Below are 20,582 nucleotides of genomic sequence, written 5' to 3' on the forward strand. Positions count from 1 at the left end.
AACAACCTATGAAGCACGGATACGGATACGACACGATATGGATACGGATACGACACGATATGGATACGGCGATACGTCAAAACCTAAAAAAATAGGATACGGATACTTCGGCGATACGGCTGTATAAATTATACATTTTTATAATTATTAGTCTCCTAGGCATAAAAGTGAAGTCATAAGAAATAAAAGAGTAGTTGAATTGCTAATACCAAGCATGAAGTACATGTCAATCTCAAAAGAGTAGGAACTTATCATCCAAAAGATTAGAATTTTGTAAAAAAGAAAAAAAAATACAGATAGTAGGCAATAGACTAATCGGTATGCATATAATATACTTCATATATATACACATATATATCTATGTACCAGTGTATGTATTAGATATAATTTATTATATAATGTAAACAATAGAAACCCACACCAGTAAAATAGAGAGAGAACCTTGTGATCAAAGGTTCAAGCGATCTAGGGTAGGAAAATATTGACCGGTTCATGGAATGATCTATCGATGTGCATAATTTCCCAAGTTTTATATTTTTAGTGATGCTATTATTACAATTTTTCCCTTTTAATTTGTACTTGATTCTTTAAAAAATTTCATTTTAACCCCCGCCGTATCCTAAACGTATCCTGCCGTATCCCCCACGTATCCCTCGCGTATCCGAAATGTATCCGAAATAAAAAATATTTAATTTAAATGCAGGATACTTATTTGCCGTATCGGGGCGTATCGGGCGCGTATCCGTATCCCTCGCGTATCCGATACTCGTACGTGACTAGTTTCGGAGTATCCGTGCTTCATAGCCAACAACAGAGTACTATGAGTTGCTATAGAGTTCACACATTACTAGACAAGCCTACTTGGTGAATGAGCAAGCAGAATGTCAAATAAATACATGCGTATAATTCCCATGCATGGAATGTCTGACATGGGCCTCCCATGCCACTATCTGAGCTTTTACATAGCCAAAACAAAAGGACAAAACCCGTTCCTGGATGTCTACGAATTCTGGCAATAACTATCGATTTTTCATGGTTTAAAATTGCCAGTATTTGAACCTTTTGCTGCACCAATTGCATGAAGCAGCATAAACAGTGTACTATAACCATATGAATATGATGATGATGATGATGAGAGAGAGAGAGAGAGAGAGAGAGAGAGAGAGAGAGAAACAACCAATCGAATTTACCATTCTGAGAAAAATAACATACATTCCAATATATGACCTCATCAGTTTAGAAGAACAATTTATGAACAGCTATGGCTTTGATAGGAAGATTGAAATATACATTCCCATGCAGGCAGATTGAAATTGAATATAGCTTTCCATTGGAGGCCCATGCAGAACGATAGCACATGGCTTGTCATAGGAAGCCCCGCATAGGATGAGGACAAAGGAATCAAGTTTGAGAAGTCATCATCACAAGCACCCTAAGGAGCACGGATACGGACTCGGGACACCGACACAACATAGATACGCGGACATGTGATTTTCCCAAAAACTAGCACATGGGCACGTTGGGGGACACGTTATAGTAAAAATAGTAAATAAATACTTACATATGCATAAAGTTCAAATATTATGTGAAATATTTTATTTTTTCACATTAAAGATACAAAAAGTCCATCAAGATCTAAACAAAGCAGAGACCATGTAAGAGAACAGAGAACGAAATCCAAACTTGAACTAGGGCTTCTACTATGACTGTATGAGAAAGAAGCAGCGAACAGATTCTTCTTGATTTCAAGTTCTTGATGATCGAAATCTCTCTCTCCTATGTCTCTCTCAGTCGATCTCTACCATGGCTCTCTCCCCCATGGATATCTAGGGCTTCTGGTTTTTGTTTAACATTGATACATACCAGAGAGGAAGAGAACGTATTTGTGCTTATGTTTTATGTATACTATTACATGTTTTACACCTTAGTTTGAGTATTACTTCCTTATCCTGTTTAGGATGAAAGATAATAGTTTTTACTCTGTTGAAGTTTTGAAAATTGTATTTTGACCCATAACGTGTCTGAAAAGTGTCTGTCATGAGTCTGAGCTTGTCCGAAACATGTCCGACTTGCGGAAAAATAAAAAAAATATGCGGACACCTTATTCCACTTGTTGGATATGTGTCCATGTCCGACAACTCCGGGATACATATTCGTGAGGTCCAGGGAAGTGTCTGTGCTTCTTACCAAGCACCTTATCAAGTATTCATTTTTGCACAAATACATGCACAGAAGTAAGGCACAGATCTAAAACACAAGTTGAATTAACAATTCTCAGAGAACGTTCAGAGACTTGAGATGGCTGTTAAGTGTCGCCTCTGCATGTGTGAGCTTAGGATTCTTCTACTTTCCCATATCCAAAATATAGGGGACAAGGCTAGAAACTACAACTCTTTTAACATTTGTTTAACGATGCTTTCAATTCCAAGGTTAAATGATGTACAGATAGTACAATTGCGCATAACATGAAAGCTTTATGAGTTATGACCACACAATAAACCCATTCACTAGACAGGGTTTCTGGAGCACGGTCGACTCAACATGAAGGACATACACGGGCTTCATCAACGTGCAAGTGCCCTCTCAAACCACGTCACAAAGCCTAACAAAGAATTTTCTTTAGACACATACCTCTTGAAGGATGAATGAGTAATTTCGGCTCTTTGACTACTAGTCATGTGGGCCGAAAAAATGTGTCTCACGTATGCGGGAACCCATCTCTCAAAATTTCGTATAAGTTTTGTAACCAATCATTGCCGGATATGTTAACTTTGTTTACCACCTCTACTCATCCAGCCTCAAACTGTTCAGGGATCTCGGAATTCCATATACAATTCTTCAACTCCGCATAATGTTCGTTGTAGGCCAATGCACTTATTTTTTCGGAAAACTTATTCGTCATGTGCCACAAGCAATACCGGTGAAGCGTATTCGGAAGAGCAACACCAATTGCTTTTGTCATTACAAGATCCTAATCAGTTATAATCATTTTGGGAGGGCCTGCGGGCATTGCTTTCAACCATTCCTTGAAAAGCCTCTCAAAAGTTATGATCATTATTATGTTAGCTTTTCATGGATGATATGTTATGTTTAGTGTTTGGTACTTTCGTTTAACCATTGACATGTTATATTTTATGACATTTGAAAGTTTTACAAGTGTTTATTTGTGTTGAAAACTTGTTCTAATAAAATTTGCCTTGCGTAGAAATTTTTTTTTTTTTTTGCGCTTCGCGTCAATAAAGCGCGCGCCGCGCCTTGCGCTTTGCGCTAAAGCCCCAAGGGATCGTTGCGCCTCGGTGCGCCTTTCGCCATTTAAAACACTGGGGTGATTATGACCCTCAAAAAATTGTGAGACAACATACTTTTCACCTTTCCTCACAACAGCCAATCTTGCACAACAATCCTCTCTAGTTATCCCCCGACGCCGTTTCTGTGGTTGAGTACTTTTTGAGACCTTCATCCCTTGTTTGAAACAACAATACTCCTTCCTAATGATTACATTGTCTGTATTCTTTTTGCTAGAATGTGATCGGGTACTAAATCCACCTTCTTTAGCATAACGGTTGTAATATTCCTTAGCCTTCTCTAAACTGTCAAACTCTTGCTTAATTTTCGGTATGAGGTCATTCTTAACTTAGGGAGTGTAACGTACTTGTGAAGAATTAGCAGATGATTCACATAGCATACTACAATACAAAAGACAAAACAATAACAATTGATCAACTTTGTATAATTTTTGAACTGTAATTTTTAAACTTGAGGAGGGAGGGAGAGAGAAAGACCTTGGTTGGTGGTGGCATAATGCTTTCTTCTTGTCGATCAGCCTCCATATCAGCCTCCATATCTGGTCGGGAAAAAAAATAGAAATGAACCTTCTTTCTTTTCAAACTGATTCAATACAATAAAACACACACATAAAAAAAAAAAAAAAAAATTCAAATCAGTTCGAAAAAATCTGATTTTTTCAAACAAACCAAAAAATTCAAAATGGCAATGTACCAAAATCCACAAATTGATTTTCAATCTGATTGCCCCGTTAACCCTAATTTCAAAAAATAAAAAATAAAAAATCCCCAAGTCACTTGAACGAAAACCCAAATTTTTGAGTCAGAGAGATTAACCTTGTTTAGAGTAATTTAGCTGTGCTCCCATCCCAATTGCCATCTTAATTAGGGGAAACATAACAGAAAAAGCCAAACTTCCATATACCCAGATTCATAGACAACACAAGAATGACTAAGAACATAACATTTCTCCTTACAACACGAATTTTTAGTGGAAAGCTTTACCCAGTTGAAATTCATAGAAAATTATATAGGAAAATGATGCGAGGGAAACCTTAACCAGTTCAATCGCGTTCCAAAAAAATCCCCTAATTTCGCATTCAATAAAAAACCACAGAGAGAGAGAGAGAGAGAGAGAGAGAGAGAGATATATACCTGGAGATTTGAATGCCTTGTGTCTTTCGATCAAAGCAAACTGAAAGGGGTGTTTTCTTCTTCTCGATCGTCTCCTGTTCTCTGTCTCTATCTTGGTTTGAACAGGAAAGGGGAAGTGAACCTGGTATAACCCAGGTTTATTGACCCGGAACCACTTTCCCAGATATGGGTCTTTTTAACTCGCAAGAAAGCTTTTAAAATCTCATCCGTTGGATGAGATCCAACGGCCACAAAAGGCAGTCCACATTTTAGCCCAAAAAAGGGCGTCCGTATAGGATGGGAAGAGTGTGTACAGTCGATCTCAAATGAGGTCGTCCGCATTTTAGTTAAAATGCGGACCTCCTTATTTCTCTCATTTTTTGATCGAATTTCGATGATCCAACCCATTCAATGTGTTCAAAACGTGATTTTAAGGGTAATTGCAAAAAAATTGGCAAAAAAAATGACTGGGAAGTGCTTCATCTGAGCAGTTTTTGTTTAAACCATTCGATAAAAAACAAACAAAAACTGCTCGGATGAAGCCCTTCCCAGTAATTTTTTTTGCTGATTTTTTCCAGTATCCTTAAAATCATGTTCTGAACACATTGAGTGGCTCGGATCATCAAAATTCAATCGGGAAAGGGAGGTTCGCATTTTATTAAATGAGATGGTCCTTACGGGAGACGGACTGATATATATATATATATATATATCTCGCTTATGTGTACTACATTTATTTTGAAAATTCTTCTAACCTCAAATAACTTATGTTTTTATATATGTGTTTGGGCCGCTTATTTTTACTTGGGTCGAACTGAATGTTTTAAGTTCCGGATGGGCCGAGTATTTTGGTTATGGCATACAAGGTTTTATTGATAATGTTTTCGATTGATGAATTGCCCTTATTTTCTTGTCATTGTTCACTGACTCCATAAATATTGTTGAGACTATGCAACGACACGGGAAATATTTCTGGTGCAGATAACTCTGGTTTGCCGTTGTTCTTATGTGTTGGGACCATGAATTTTGTTTATATTTTTTGAAAGTCCAAGGAAAATACTCATGAAATATCGTGATGACTTTGGCCTCTAAGGAAAAGACTTATGAAATACCTTGTGACTCTAGTGCTCAACAGATAGGAAAAAACTTGTGAAATACCATGTGATCCTATTCTGGATCAACTTAGAGAAAAGAAGTCCCAGGCGCCATCCTGTGATAATTGGAAAATATGATTCCCACTTTGATTTGGAATCCCATGTTATTGTGGTTCGTCATTATATGATATTCTTGGCAGACTGTTTGGTATAAATGTGTATTGTTGTGATTCAACTTATTGATCCTTTTATTCATTAATCAGTTATTAACCCTCTTGATACTAATTGTTGAGCCACAATCATTATTCAATTGAAATCATTCCATTGGAACCCTTAGATATCGTTCGTCTATACGTATGCCATTTTGTACTTGTTACTCTTAGCATGCTTAACTATTCACTGAGCTTTCAGCTGACAGATTTATTCCACATTTTTTCAGGTTAGCTTATGGAGCACTGTAGTGGACTCTATGGCATTATTGGGACCTTTTGTTTGAACCCTAGGGCATTTGCATTTTTATTTTTTTTCTCATGTCAAATAGCTTCCGCACTTTTATTTATTAGCAATTTCATTGAGGAAATTTGGAGTTGGAGAATATCGGATATTGTGTCATCTTGGTTTAATAAAATATTCAGTTTCTCTTTTATTACTTTCGAGTTGTTAAAGTATTTTTCAATTAGATTTCACGTTCCATGATTGCTTCATGGTTCTCGACTGATCATGCTCCAGAATTTGGAGCGTGACAATTAGAGATGCTACAAGAGCTCAACCGTCTTATCCAACCATGATGATTAAACCATATCTTATCAGCATCACTGTTTCTCTTTAACATAAATACATCTCCACATATCCCCTCTCTCTCTCTCTCTCTCTCTCTCTCTCTCTCCACCTAAAACCATGAAAAAAGCCTCCTCCTACCCAAACATACTTGTGCTCTTATTTCTATCCATTCTTTTCCAACCCACCTTATCCCAAGCAAAATGCACATGCGAAACAGAGTACAAAGACCAAGACAGAACAGAGGCATTCAAATACAAGCTCATCGCAATAGCCTCAATCCTAATCTCAAGCGCCCTCGGAATTTCCCTCCCACTTTTACTCCAAAACATATCGGCATTACAACCCAACAGTGGGCCCCACTTCCTGATCAAGGCCTTTGCTGCTGGCGTGATCATGGCCACCGGATTCATTCACATTCTTCCCGACGCTTTCGACAGCTTATCGAGCCCGTGCTTGGAAAACCTGTGGGGGGATTTTCCATTTGCTGGGCTTATAGCGATGAGTTCGGTGATTGGGGCTCTGATGATGGAGGCTTTCGCTACCGGGTACCATAAGAGGGCGGAGCTGAGAAAAGCTCGGCCGGTGGTTAGTGGAGACGAGGAGAGTGATGGAGGAGGAGGAGGAAATAGTACAGGGCAAGTTCATAGAGCCCGTGCCCTTGTTTTGCAGCGGTCGGATTCATCAGAACTTATTCGGAATCGTGTCATTTCCCAGGCAAGCGTTATTAGAGCATCCGCAATGGGAATAATCAAAATTGATAACCAAAATGTGCCACGTCAAAATTTGATTATCCATTTAGTTCATAATCAAACCTAACAAACTTGATCTTCATATTGATTATTTTTGTATCCCTATAAAAAAAACCCCCACAATACGTAATGCACCTATGTCCAATTGCAAACGAGTTCCAATCACGCACCCGACCACACCAAATTATTCGTCTCGATGAGACGATTCTAATGTGAGGTGTTTTATAATTTTTTAGTTATGAATTTGGTTATTGGGTTTGGTTATTGAGTTTTGGTTATTGGTAAAAGTTGTTAAGTTTGGTTATTCAAAGGTCAAAATTTGATGAGTTGCTAAGAGGTTTTTAAGTTTGATTATTACAATATGAGCACTTTTTTGAGCAAACATTGCTAATTTTAGCAACCTTTTAGTTTTGATTATTACATTGGAGATGCTTTTAGTACTAGTGAATTAATAGATTACAGACCCCAACGTACGTAGCACCATTTATACTTTAACCTTACGGCACTGGTGCTGCTTTTCCACAACGCTGGGCCAAAAGCAAGCCTGTTGGGCAAATTCAGTTCAGTTCGAACTTTTCCCATCAGGAAAAATCTACTTCTTCCATCTTTCTGTTCAAAAATATTTTGGTTTGTGGAGTACTCATGACCTAATCAATTTCACAAGACTAAATACCCGGTCTTCCCAAATTTTTAAGGTATTATTTATTGTTCGTAATTTTTTATTTAACTTTTCTTTGTAAATTTTGGGTAACCATTAATTCATTTCGACAAGATGAATTAGAAAAATAAAAAACGTGGACCGAACAAGAGAAAAAATTTCATATAAGACAAAAGTAAATAAAAAATCTCACTTGTTGGTATTTTTTTTTTTTTGTCTTTAGTGAATTTTTTTCGCTTTTGATCACAATTTTTTACTTTATAAATTCTCCTTGTCGAGCGAGTGATTAATTCAAAAAATACAATGTGAATCTAAAAAAAATAAACAAAAATATCAAAATAAAATTTAAGATGAAAGTACAAGATATCGATTGGTGTTGATTTGTACTTTTCGTGTATCATATGAGTTAAACCTACTTAATTACTCGATTGGAATGTAGTAAACAAACCAAAAAATAGTAGTAATGACTTTTCAAAATTGGATAAACTAAGCCAAGAAAAAGTTTCTTCGTCATATAATGTTACTCCTGTTAAGTAGAGACTGACTTGACCTTTTTCACCGTATGATAAAAATCAAAATCGTTAAACAGCTGGAAAAAAGAATCCTAGAGTCACCCCGGCCATATGGTGCATGTTAGTTGAAGTGCACTTAAATTGGCCCAAACAATGACACCGGAGTTACCAAAAAAAAAAAAATTCTTACGTTAACAAAGTTGCAAGATTATGGTGTAGAATAGAAATTAATGTGGTGTTAGCTACTATTAACTAAATGGGTTTCAACAATTAGTATATCGGTCGTTCATATCGATCTCCTTTTTTAGGGGAGCTGAGCCATAAAATTTATAACTAAATATAAGCTTCGTAACGCACCCACAAATATGTACAAATAATTTTTTTTACAATACATGCCTATACATTACAATGCCAAAAAGCACATAACATAAAATAAAATTAAAAAAAGTACATAATGTGAAAAAAAGAAATAGTTACATTGCTACGTGTACCATAGCTTTTTCTTGCTTCTATGCCATTTTGGCATTATTAAAAGTTCTTTTGATATCCCAACATTTCCCACACCATGAATCAATTGAAATTTGAAAAGGTCGTTTTCGTAGGCACATTTTGTTGGGATTGTTTGGTTTTATCTGGTTTATTGTGATTCTACATTCAATTATTGATTTTGATGCTACATGGAATTTTGCATGTTTTTCTTTGTCTCTGTCTTATCTGTGTTTTTGTTTGACAGAAAAGAAAAGGGAGAATAAAGGAAGTTTGTGGATAAAATTTTGTGATGTGAAAAACCAACATTATTGCAGGATTTCTCTCGTAACGAGGATTGTGATCCTCATGGGAGGAAAAATACAAAAAACTTTTGTAGACTCGATCACTATGTTTCTCATTACCTTATTTTGCTCTAGAGAGCCTTTGTGACTGATCAAAAGATTTGCCAATGCACCGTCGCGCTAAAGCATTAAAAATCGGAGAGCAATTTATGATCACTTGTGTTCAGCTCCGAAATGGCTCAAGGGCTGAGCTGGGGCGTGCCAAAACTTGTCGCGTTTAACGTAAGGGCTGAAGGTCCCTTCTCTGACTTCGAATCTGTAAGAGCGACCGTGCTGTAAACTTAAGGGCTGGATTGCAGTGTTGGTTCGTAGTTTTGCCTCTACGAGCGAGAACTTAATAATTTTCTAACCGTGTAGGAAAAGAAGTAACAACGTAGAATAACTTTATTATGTCGTAATAATAAAGTTCATAATAAAGTTGGAGGTACAAGAAAGATGGAATAACTTTATTATGTCGTAATGATAAAGTTTGGGGTACAAGAGAGATAGAAACTCGAATTACTTGAAGAAGTAATTGAGTGAATGTGAGAGAAGTGAGATAATTGCTTTACTAGCCGGGAAGGCTTTGATTTTAAGCGTTGAGTTTGATTGGTGTGTGAACCATTTTTTCTTCTTGAGTTCTTCTATTTATAGGCCAAGTGATCCCACGGTTTTGCATGCAAATGATTTTCCAGCCTTCACCATATGGCGCCACGCGTCCCATGATTCCTCCATCATGAGTGAGTGAGTAGTTACCAAAAGTTGAGAAAGGCTAGTGGGCCTCTCCTATTTTTTCTCTTCGAAATTATGGACAATTAATAGGATAATGAGTTTCCTCCATTTCCTATTCTCGTGGCACTCAGTAACTCATGGGCTATTTGACCCAGTCAAATGGCCATATGGCAAAACAATCCCACTAACTTGCTTTTTTTTTTCGGGGGCGACTATTCGCAATCATTTATTTTCTCCATTAGCCCACTTCTTTTATTTACTCCATATAACCCATTAATTTCTCTTTATTTACTCCATATAACCCATTAATTTCCCCAAATCTTCCTATTATACCCCTCTCCTCCCTTTATTTTTGGCATTTCAGGTCCGAAAAAATGTAATGTTTTCGACATTTGAATACCGTAATATTTAAATAATTTCGACAGTTAGTTACCAAAATGTTTATATATTTTCGGCAATCAATTACCGAAATGTGTATATATAAGACTTTTCTAATTTTCAGTAATATAATATTGTCAAATAAATTTTCGGTAACCTAATACCGAAGTATATACTAGAATTCGGCAGTTAATTACCAAATCATATATATATTTTTAACAGATAGTTACCGAAATATATATATATTTTCGACAGTTAGTTACCGAAATTGTTTTTGTCTAAAAAGTTAGAAGGGCAACTTGGACATTTTGCATTGGGGGCTCATGTTGTAATTATTTGGAAAATTTTGATGGGCTAATGGAGAAAATAAGGGGTTGCGAATAGTCGCCCGCCTTTTTTTTTTCTTCTGTGAGGTTCCTCCAGAATAATTCAACAATGGGCCTCTTGTATAAAAAGCCTTGCAAAAATTAAATGGCCTTCCTTTATTCTTCAAATACTGTAACCCATAGCCTATGATTTTTTAGGTGCACACTTGGATTGGACTCAAACTAATCGGGTCCAATTAATATTGCATTGGCCCATTACTCTCAACCCAATAACTCTCCACTTTATGGCCAAATTTAATTGAATTTCGATTAAATGGCCGCCAATGCTAGTCTAGGACTAGGTGCCAAAAACGGGTGTAAACAATGCCCCCCATGCCTTGATCTTGTTCAAGATCTAGGTTTGTAAATTAGGACAGAGTACAGTTTTTGGCAAACCAAATGAGTCCTTATCATCAAATTTGAAAGAAAAAGATGATTAGGCTTAGGTTTAGCCTAATATCCTTTTAAATCCTCAAATGTTTAAATTTAAAAGTTAATCAGGCTTAAACCGAGCCTAACAACTTTTTAAATTCCAATATACATCTTTAATTGGATTCGGACTCCTCACCTTCGTCTTGAACCAAATCCCAACAAATTCCGAGATAGAAACCCCACCGAAGAGTCCTATGAGCTGTAATAATTACCACCTCTTTAGGCCTAGGGAACACGTGGCATCACCCCAGGCCTTGCATTGGCCTCCATGCAGCTTTTGAAGCTGCCAGGGCTCTTCTTCGGGCCAATCAAGAGTCTAATCCTTTCAATTGCCATTTAAATTTTGAACATGAGGAGAGATAAGTGCAACGACGTCTCCTTCATCTTGTACCGTCACCCATAAAACCCCATTCTTGTCCTTCTATTCTCTCTCTACATCTTCTCTGCCTCATATCTTCTTACTTGAAAGTAACCCAGAAAAAACCCTAACCCTCCATTGCTTCCGTCTATGTTTCTGGTCCTCAGCAGAGATGGCTACCCACAAAGCCCATGCACCACCTCCAAACCCTAATAGCCTCGCTGTACAGATCCAAAAAATCTTGGCCAAGGAGCACATAGCAATTACTAACGATGTTCTGGTGATTGCTAATGCTGATTGGGTTGGTCTTGGCCTGCTTTCCAGTTAGGATTTCCTTCTTAACTCGCCCCAATATACCCACTGGCAGTAGATATCCTTCCCTTCGAGTCCCCATGCCTTGATTGGAATCGATTCTCTACAGATATTCCCAATTGACTTTGGCATAGGCCTGATGCAAAGTACGTGGAATGGCTCGATCGAATGTTGGAGGCCAAAGGTGATTTGTGGAGACAAATAGAGATCCAAGATGCCATCCTACTCTGTCGATCCCTAATTGACATGGACAAGAACCTATTCCTTGCTGCCTCTCAATTCTGGTAAGTTACAACGAACTCTTTTCACTTCAAGGTAGGCCTTATGAGTCCTACTCTTCATGATATTGCCTTCTTGATAGGCCTCCGTCTTCACTTCGAGGCCAACTACTTTTTGTCTCAAAAAACTCCTTAGTTTGAGTACAAAGAACCTTTGTCCTTCTACCCGATCATAAATCACTATGCCAAAAAAGGCCCTGTCGAAGACGGTGAACATGTAGCTTTTCTCCTTTACTGGTTGAACAAGTTTATTTTCTGTGTCTCTGCAAATAGAGTTACCAAAGACTTCATAGATCTGGCCTGTGCCCTAGCTTCGAGGCAGAAGCTAGCACTAGGTCCTTTAGTCTTGGCACATATCTACCGTGGCATGAAAGAATTGATAAGCAACAAGTTTATTTTTGCCCCCGGTCCACTACGAATCATAACCCTGTGGTTATGGTCCTATTTTCCCAAGTTCGACCCACCCATGAATAAAAACTCAGAAAATACTTGCTATGGTCTCCACTATGTTGACACCCGTGGCCTCAGATATGCATTTGGTGTATATTTTAAGTTTTTCTACCATGAACTTATGGGGATGGGAAAGAATTGGTTACCCTTTGCAAGAGACACCGTACCTTGGTGGCTGACACGAGGTGCGTCAGGCCCTAGAGATAATTATGATGATCACATGGAGATCTGGACCAGCTTCTTGATCTCACGGGACCTCATGTATGGGATGGCCTTCACTCTAACAAATTATAAATGTGGAGTCGAGTACTACAATGCAGCTCAATTTGCCAGGCAGTTTGGCCTTTGTCAGCTTACTCCAGTGCCCCGATATCAATCATTGAATGAGGACTTTACTGACAGGTCTGTGATCCAGCCGAGAGAACTGGAAAGAGTTAGGAACCTTCTCCCTGAGCTAAGGAAGAACTTTGCCCTCCATGCCTATGTTGAGCGTACTGATAAGGGAGCCAAATTCGATAGCTGGTGGGAGGTTACATAAAGATGCACTTTTCAACTCCGTACTTGGATGCCCTGACCAATCTTTTGCCCAGCCCTGATAGATTTCCTGAACCTGGCATAACTGTAACCTTACAATAAATCAGTCCTTCCCCGATCTCAAGTGTTAAGAGAAAAGGTAATTAAGAGGTCTTTTAATGCTTTGATCTCTTTAAGCTTTCGAAATCTGGACTAATTTTTTCTCTTCTTCTGCAGGTTCAGAAAATGTGCCAAACGAAGTTTCTGCGATCCCCTCTGCTCAAAGATCAAATAGGTTGAAGACTACTGCCAAAAGGCAATGGCCAAAGGTATAAATTCTTTAGCCCTTTGCTTAGTCCTTCTGAATAAGGTAATTATGCTTTATCTCTTCTATAGGCCTCTGAGAAAGTGGTTGCTAGTAGGACAAGAAGCAGTGCCAAGACCAGCTCTCCTGAAACTGACCCCTCGGAAAAGGTCTGTGCTCTTCTTGGCTCTGCCTTTTATGCTCTATTTGAATGCCTTACTAACCTTCCTTTTCACAAGCCACCTCCAAGGGCAAAGAAAGGCAAGCTGAATCTGTTATGTCTGAAAAGAAGAGGTTGAGAAAGAAAACTCCCACACCAGCTGACTCTAAAAACACCGTGTTTGCCACCGAACACAATCCTATTGTAAGGATGTATTGTGACACGAATTTCACAACGTTTATGGCTCCATATTATCATCAACTTTCCCTTGTTTTCGATCCCCAGGAACTTGACGATTACTTTGAAGAAGAGGTAGAGGCAGAAGAGAAAGGAGTAGACATGCCTAAGCAAGAACCCAAACATGAAGCATCCTCGAGGACTCTAGAGAAGCCTAGGTCTTCGGTCACCCAGCCCATTCCATTAATTGATCCTCTCGTTGAACCTGAGTTTGTCAATATGCAAGAAGAGGAAGAAGACGAAGACCTGGATTCTTTGTTCCAATCTGCCCAGGACCTGTTGAAGGTAGTTGCCTCTGGCACTTCAAGCAGTGGTCTTGGCTCAACTTCTCAATTCCAGTTCACTTTAGAAGAAGTTGCTGAGGCCAAAACAGCCCTCAGAATGGCCCTTCTCCAGAACTTCAAGGCAGTAGTTCATCCCGCCATGGCTTCAAACATCAAAAAGGCCATGGATGTGTTGGTAAAGTTCCAAGCCTTGAGAACAAAGGAGACCTCTCTCTAGTACTTTAAAAAAGAATTCCCCAACATGATCAAGTCCCATGACTTCTCCACCCACGAGCTCAACAAGATAAATGCCAAGTTGTCAGAATTGGAGGCCGTTGACATGGAGCTTACTAGATTTAGCATTTAATGGAATCAGTTGAAGGAGGACATCAAGACCAATGAAGCAAACGTCATTGCTACTTCCACATAAACCCAAGACCTCAAGGGCAAATTGGCACAAGCTGAAGGTCGTCTAGATGATCTTCGGATGGAATCCGAAGACCTGGCCCAACACCATGATGAGCTGAAGGCTGGATCCAAGAGCCAAAAGATGAAATTGAACCTCCTGGTTAAGGAAGTTCCAAGTCTCCGTGGGCAGCGGGAAACACATGAAGCCCAGCTTGCCAGTTTTGACACCTCCTGGGAAAATCTCAAAAACAGTCTCGAAGGCCTTCTGTAGGTCTTGATCTCCAAGAACTTACTCTTTCTTTTGATTTGGGCCTGTAATAACTTTACATTCTCATTTTCGTGCCTAGCTTGGAACTTTCCTTTAAATGGCCAGAGGCACTAGTTTAGTTTGGTAATTTGTGGCCTAAACTTGAGGCCTTTATGAACTTTTGCATGACAGGTATCATGGCCTCCGCTTAGGCCTTGCTTGCAAATTCTTCTATGATTTGTTAGATTGATTTTCCCCAAAATCTCTTATTTCCCACATAGTAGGATAATGATACTTCAGGTACTTCCCATTTGTCAAATGTCTATGTAAACCACCATCTAAGTCCATTAGAAGATACACATTACCTCTAAGGACTTGAGCAATTTGGTAAGGTCCTTCTCACGTTAGAGACCACTTGCCATACCTTGAATTCTTTTCTCCTAGAGGAAAGACAGCTTTCCAAACCAAATCACCTTCAGAAAAGCTCTTCCTCCTCACACGTTTGTCATAAGCTCTAGCAACTCTTCTCTTCTGGACCAACATGTGGTCAAGGGCTGCGAGCCTAACTTCATCTAAGTCTTCAAGCTCTATTAGCATGGCTTGAGTATAATCTACAGGAGTGAGGCCATGTTGATATGCTATCCTTGCTGACTTTACTGCTACCTCCATTGGTAGGACTGGATCGTGTCCATATACCAACATATAAGGAGTTATATTGGTGACTTCCTTCTTTGAGGTCCTGTAGGTCCATAAGTCCTCAGAAACCAACTCGTGCCAGGCCCTTGGATTATTTTCCACCATTTTTTCTATAATATTGACCAAAGTCCTATTAGTGGATTCGGCCTAGCCATTTCCTTATGCATAATAAGGAGTAGAATTGGAAACAATGATGTTTTGCTATGCAACGAAATTAACCACTTGTTCTCCCATGAATATTGTACCCCTATCTGCAACCAAATGCTCGGGCAATCCAAACCTATGGATGATTCTTTCCTTGATCACCTTGATTACTTCTTGTTGATCCACGGACTTTAATGGCACTGATTCTGCCCATTTAGTATAATAGTCTGTGGCTACCAAGATGTAAGTATGATTTCTAGAAGAAAGAGGATAAATTTTTCCAATTACGTCAAGGGCCCAACCTCTAAATGGCTAAGGTTTGTTCACAACATGATAATCAGCAGCAGGAACACGCTGAATTGGGCCATGGGCTTGGCAGGGCTAACATCCTTTGGAAAAACGAATACAATCCTCTAAAATGGTTGGCCAATAGTATCCATACCTTCTGATTAGCCATCTCATCTTTATCCCTGATTGATGGGCTCCACAGACTCCTTCATGGACTTCACTCATGACTCTCATGGCCTCAGGGCGCCCTAAACACCTTAAAAGTAAGTCATCTTCAGGGCTTTCCTTGTATTATTCGTCTCCCACGAGAATGTAATTCATGGCTCTCCTTCTTACCTTTCTAGAGGCCCTACGATGAGGTCTCTTTAGGAAAGAAATAATAGGTGTACGCCAATCGTTCTTGGGTTCATCATCTGATTCTTCTTCTGTGAAGTCCGAAGTAAATACCTCCAGTTCTAGACCCCTTCTCCTCACAGAAGGTAACAATCTCTTCTGGACTGTGATGATCTTGTGAATAGTTTCTGGAGCTAACTTCAGGCCTGTTTAGGCCTGAGCCAAGCTGTTGGCTTCAGTATTCATACTCCTTGAAACGTGTTTTATAGTGACATTGTCAAAATCTTGAATTAATTGCACGACTGCCATGTAATAAGGAGCTAAGTCCTCACTATAGCATTTGAATGTTCCTGCCAAGTGGTTGATTACAAGGTGTGGGCAGCATGCCCGGAAAAAGGCGGATCGATGAGCGCTCTTTTTGGCAGACGAGGGCTTAATTTAGAGTCACCACTTGGGTTTAAAGGTCCGACACCCAAGGTACCGAACTTGAAATGCTCGCTGCGCTGTTTATTTTGAAAAAGGTGAAGGCACCAGTCCGTCATAACAATATCTGGGTTCGGGAGCCAGGTTACGAGAGGGGAAGAGTTTTAAGGCACCCATCTCGCCCAATCCGGAGATCGGTTTCTACTTAAGCATTTACGAAAACATTTGCGATTCTGCTTGATTAATCGATTCTTTAGCCAATTAGGGCGGGGGAACCGTTTAATGGGGATTAAAGCTGTAACATTTCGCAAGATGTGATCGATAGCATGCTTGCTTATTGAAACAATTAGTATAGGATGAAAATAGACTGCTGTGGGAGTTTAAACAGACTGGAACGCCCATGTTTTGGAGTGTCGTGCGTAGGCGGAAACCAGCATGCACTGATCAAGTCACTGTATGCTGATCACACTTGCGCGCGCTACTACACGACCTGCGCGTGCCAGTAAGCCTAAGCCCACAACTCTTATTTTCAAACCCTCTGCGCTCTGGAAGGGCCAGTGCACACACATGACAAACTAAGCAGTTGATAAACAATTCTAAGCAGTTATAATATACAGTTTAGATGGCTGAAAAGCCCTATAAATTTACAAAATAGCCCATAAATAGTGTGGGGACAAAAATAGAGGCCAAGGCCAAGTTACCTATGCAAGGCCAATCACTGGTTAGAGACAGACTAGCGCGCGCGTATGGCACTCCGGCGCACGCATGTTGCGCTCTGGCACGCGAGTGTTGCGCCCTGGCACGCACGTGTCTAAGCCTTTTAACCAGTGTTTGGTTTACATGTTTCTGGGTTCTGGAACATATCCAGAATGATCCCAGGGGTATCCCAAAGCAACAGAAATACAAATTGAACTAAAACTAGCAATTCTAACAAAAGAAAGCAGTAAACTGGTTGTTAACATGCTTACAGTGATATATACAAAGTAAAAGACATAAAACAATAGGAAACCAATCCGCACACCGTCCTGCGCACGCAGCCACAGAGTGGCGCGCGCGAGAATGGGACCGACGCGTGCTGGTTCCTACCACGACGGTTTTTGAAACCTTGCCAGCTTTAGGGTCAGGACTGGTATTGATTACCAGCCTTGGCCTTACCAGCCCCCCTCTGGGATTAGAACATAAAACAGTAGGTATGCTATACCTAGATCGAGTTTGAACGGATGATTGAGCTTTGAGGTTTGAGACTTGAATGAGGTGTTTGAATGGTTGTGTGATGGAAGAGGAAGAACAAGATATGTTCTTGGAAGCTTTTGATTTTTCTAACCCTGTTGAATCTCTTTTTTGTTGGAACCTTTTGGAAATTGTTAACCCTTTCAATTGAAGAAGGAGATGGGTATTTATAGGGAGGGATGGTGGTAGGTTGGAGCTATAAAGGGAGGAGCTCATCCAGTCCACGAGGTTGGCTGAGGTTGCATTGGTGGCCAAGTTTCCTCCTTAAGAAAGGTTGGTAGGGACAGGCATTGCGCTCCAGCACGGGCTGGTTGCGCTCCGGCGCGCGCAGGAGGCAGTCTGGCGCGCGTGGGTTGCACATTGGCACGCGTGGGTCAACGGTCAAACTTTGACTGTTGACCACACATGGCAGCTTGACCCGCGCGCGCGGGTTTGGGAGTTGCGCGCGCATGCACTACCTAATCACGCGTTGGTCAACGGTCAAGCTTTGACCATTGATTGACCAACACCTGTCAAGTTGATCTGCATGCGCAGGCTCTCAACCAATGCATTTCAGTAGGATTTTTGGCTTTTGAAGTGGCTTCGGCTAGATTAGATTCAAGGGTTTTGCAAACACTCAAAGCTCAAACACTCGACATTCCCGGGGTGTTTTTGATCCGTTTAATCATTGGGGAATCAAAAACCGAAAGTAAACTAATTTAGAAGCCCATATTGGAGTGTCTACAGTAGTCCCTCTTTGACGGCACTTGAAGCACCATCGACTTGGTACAAGTAACGTCAAAGAATTCTAGACACCCCTCAAGGCAATCCAGAACAAAGCATACTAGCAAAGTAGACTTGTAAACTTAAAGAACCTGATTGGTGGAATGGACGGGCGGTCCATTGCCGGGGCTGGAAGTAGAAGTGGACGAGTGAATCGCCGATTGTTGATCGAATTAGGACAGGACAGGCTGTCACTGCATATTTGGACGGGGCAGGCCATCGTTGCTGGGGATCAAGTTTTCCTCAGCATAAAGCATTCCGACAAACACGGGTAGGTTGTGTAAGGCAGGTTGAAATCCATCTGTTGGGAATCAGAGCCAATCTTCTTATCAAAAACCATCTGAGGCAGAGCAATAAGGCTACTGGAAAATGTGCGAGAAGATAGACTGAAGTCGAGGCAGTCGTTTGGGACAGGCTGAGGCGAACTCTCCTCGGGAACAAATAGTTGCGGACGAGTGGACCATCGAACGATATTCTGATCGTCGTTGATGGATTGAAAGGACGATATGGCTGATCGTCATTGATGATATGGCTGATCATCATTGATGGATGGAAATAGACGATATGGTTGATCGTCGTTGATGATATGGCTGATCGTCGTTGATGGATGGAAACGAACAATATGGCTGATCGTCGTTGATGATATGGCTGATCATCGCTGAATGATTGAGATGGAAATGGACGATATGGCTGACCGTCATTGATGATATGCTTGATCATCGCTGAATGATTGAGATAGAAATGGACGATATGGCTGATCGTCATTGAGTTGGACAGGACCGGCTATCATTGATTTGTTCCACAGAAGATTTTATTGCATCCTGTTATGAGAACAATGTTGTAGAAGATTTTCAATCGCATCCGTCGGCAAACAAATCGAGGATTATGGAGATTTCCATTGCCTCCGCTAAACAACGATAACAAAACCGCAGGAGATTGCATCACATCCTTCTGCAAACAAATCGTAGATTCAGGGAGATTTCTTCGCATCCGCTGACCAACGATAACAAAATCGCAGGAGATTGCATCGCATCCTTCGGCAAACAAAGACTTGATGGAAACCATTTAGGTACAAGCTCCCACAAACTGGCCACCTTCCTGTTTTCAACAATTGATATACACAATATGCACAGATGTATGCTATATGAATACATAAATTGAAAATGCAGACCCAAGCTAAGGGCGGCTCCTAGGAGGACAACGATGCTTAAGGACTATCACTGAGCCCAGTACTTTACTGTCTTTGCTTCTGAGATGTGCACCCAGACAAAGAGACATTGAGTGGGCTAGTGTGCCCAATTGATATAGGAACGGTATTGGGCCTGCTCGCCCTTTCTCGATGCTTGGGCAGACATGCCCCAGAGATATGCTTTACTTGGCCTTGGGCTGATGTGCCCTTATTGTCCACGAGATTCCACAGCTTATGGGTTACAGATACTAGGGTACCAATGTAAAAATTGCATTTTCCAGTTTATTGACATGTAAACCATCCGCTAATATCTAATTTGCATTGACAAGTGAACTGAGTCAATAAACAGATATGTGCACATGCATAAACTCACCTAGCTCAAACGAAAAGGGAGAAAAAGCCCCAGGATACAACGCGGACCCTTAGACACATGAAAAATAATGAAATTTTGGGCATTAACGTGCCAAAACTCACAATATCCCCTTAGACAAGTGAAACTGACACTTGCATAAGGTCAAATAGCTGTATAATGACCTGTACAAACTAACAAAATTGGAAAAAGCATCCCGAAACGACAATGGATTGAAAAACTGAAAAAATGTCACAAAACGGACATAAGACGTAAATGATGACTCATATAGGCCCGAACTGAAACTGACACCCCCATGCAGTCACATTAGGTCCATATGAGCTGTACGGTATGACCAAACTTGGCAAAAGCCCTTTGATTAGGACTCGAAGGCAGTAGCTGACTGCAATTATTTGCTGCTGGAATTGAAGCAGCGCGTGCAGAGTTGAGACCAACGCGCATAACTATGAACAAGCGCACGTGAACCTCAAACTTGCGCGCATGAATACAAGTCTGTTGCTGCTGCTTACACCAGACTTCGCTGAACTTAGAATAAACTGTGAGCCGCTAGGCCTCGCTAGTATTTCATTCTATTTTTGATGCTTAAAATCTTTTAAGGCTTTCGCTCAGCTTTGAAATTGAAGTAGTAGTTTGAAATAAGATTGAAAAATAAAAGGTTTTCCCCCTTCTGCACAGATGAAGCTTGTCTTA

At 40.2% G+C, this 20,582-nt stretch overlaps 1 protein-coding gene across 1 annotated transcript in view; it reads left to right on the plus strand.

Moving 5' to 3' along the window:
* The first annotated feature begins 6,371 nt into the window (after positions 1-6,371).
* LOC131313669 (zinc transporter 8-like) overlaps positions 6,372-20,582 on the plus strand; it is a 31,514-nt gene continuing 17,303 nt past the window's right edge. Inside the window, exon 1 of the mRNA XM_058342112.1 lies at positions 6,372-7,006. Within this exon, the coding sequence (XP_058198095.1) occupies positions 6,410-7,006 (597 nt within the window). The 5' untranslated portion in view covers positions 6,372-6,409. The remainder of the gene's footprint in view (positions 7,007-20,582) is intronic.

Source organism: Rhododendron vialii, chromosome 13a (assembly GCF_030253575.1).
Source record: "Rhododendron vialii isolate Sample 1 chromosome 13a, ASM3025357v1".
Taxonomy (NCBI): Eukaryota; Viridiplantae; Streptophyta; class Magnoliopsida; order Ericales; family Ericaceae; genus Rhododendron; species Rhododendron vialii.